Source organism: Geospiza fortis, unplaced genomic scaffold (assembly GCF_000277835.1).
Source record: "Geospiza fortis unplaced genomic scaffold, GeoFor_1.0 scaffold1518, whole genome shotgun sequence".
Classification (NCBI taxonomy): domain Eukaryota; kingdom Metazoa; phylum Chordata; class Aves; order Passeriformes; family Thraupidae; genus Geospiza; species Geospiza fortis.
Window position 1 is genome coordinate 9445 of NW_005055128.1, and position 1543 is coordinate 10987.

General features: G+C 64.2%; 1 protein-coding gene across 1 annotated transcript in view; it reads left to right on the top strand.

The window, feature by feature from the left end:
• Positions 1 to 1543, top strand: part of LOC102038772 (glutamate receptor ionotropic, NMDA 2D-like) — a gene marked incomplete at its 3' end in the record, with an annotated part of 18841 nt that overhangs the window by 7048 nt on the left and 10250 nt on the right. Inside the window, exons 2-3 of the mRNA XM_031065727.1 lie at positions 7 to 248; positions 1126 to 1541. Of these exons, the coding sequence (XP_030921587.1) occupies positions 7 to 248; positions 1126 to 1541 (658 nt within the window). The remainder of the gene's footprint in view (positions 1 to 6; positions 249 to 1125; positions 1542 to 1543) is intronic.

The following is a 1543-nucleotide window of genomic DNA, read 5'->3' on the forward strand; positions in this document are numbered from 1 at the left end:
CGCCCGGAACCTTCCGGAACTTCTCCCTGGACGTGAACCCGGTGGGGGTGGTGCTGAACGACACCAACCCGCGCAGCCTGATCGTGCGGCTGTGCGACGTGCTGAGCTCGCTGCGCATCCACGGCGTCGTCTTCGAGGACGACACGCGCTCCGAGGCCGTGGCGCAGATCCTGGACTTCATCTCGGCCCAGACCTCCGTGCCCATCATCGGCGTCAACGGCGGCTCCGCCATCGTCCTCACGCCCAAGGTGACGCCCCCCGAGGTGACCCTGAGCGGGTTTAGGGACACCCGAGGTGACCCCAAGTGGGTTTAGGGACAACTGAATATCCCCAGGTGGAGCTGGAACCGACCAGATGTCCTCAATGCAACTGTCTCCAACTCTAGTCCTGTCTAGGGGCACCCAGATGTCCCCAGCTGTGTCCAGAGCCACCCAGCTGTCCCCAACCCAACCCCAGCCATATCTTGTGTCACCCAGCTGTCCCCAACCTAACCCCAACTGTGTCTTGAGTCACCTGAATGTCCCCAACCATGTCTAGAGTCACCCAGATGTCCCCAGCTGTGTCTAGGGCCACCTGAATGTCCCCAGCACAACCCCAACCATGTCTGCTGTGACCCAACAGTCCCCAACGTGACTGTCCCCGACCCAACAGTCCCCAAGCCCCAACCGTGTCCAGTGTCACCCAAACATCCCTGTAGATCCACCCAGCTGTCCCCAACCCCGTGGTCCCCAAACCCCAACACCTGATCATCCCCAACCCAACTGTCCCTAACCCCGACCACGTCTGCTGTGGCCCAACTGTCCCCAATGTGACTGTCCCCAACCCAACTGTCCCCAACGTGACTGTCCCCACCCTGTGTCCCCCAACCCCAACCACGTCTGCTGTGACCCAACTGTCCCCAACGTGACTGTCCCCAACCCACCTCTCCCTAACCCTGCTGTGACCCAACTGTCCCCAACGTGACTGTCCCCAACCCAACTGTCCCTAACCCCAACCACGTCTGCTGTGACCCAACTGTCCCCAACGTGACTGTCCCCAACCCAACTGTCCCTAACCCTGGTGTGACCCAACTGTCCCCAACGTGACTGTCCCCACCCTGTGTCCCCCACCCCACTACGCCCACAGGAGAAGGGCTCCACCTTCCTGCAGCTGGGCTCCTCCACGGAGCAGCAGCTCCAGGTGATCTTCGAGGTGCTGGAGGAGTACGACTGGACGGCCTTCGCCGTGGTCACCACGCTGCTGCCGGGCTACGAGGACTTCGTGGACTACGTGGAGGTGCTGACCGACAGCAGCTTCATCGGCTGGGAGCACCGCGGCGTGGTCACCCTGAACCTCACCGACGACCCCGAGGGCGCCCGGACGCGCCGGCAGCTGCGCGAGGTCTCGGCGCAGATCCGGCTGCTCTACTGCTCGCGCGACGAGGCCGAGGCCGTGTTCCGCGCCGCGCGCGACGCCGGCCTCACCGGGCCCGGCTACATCTGGTTCGTGGTGGGCACCAACCTGGGGGGAAGCGAGCAGCTGCCCGAGCACGTGCCCGCCGGGC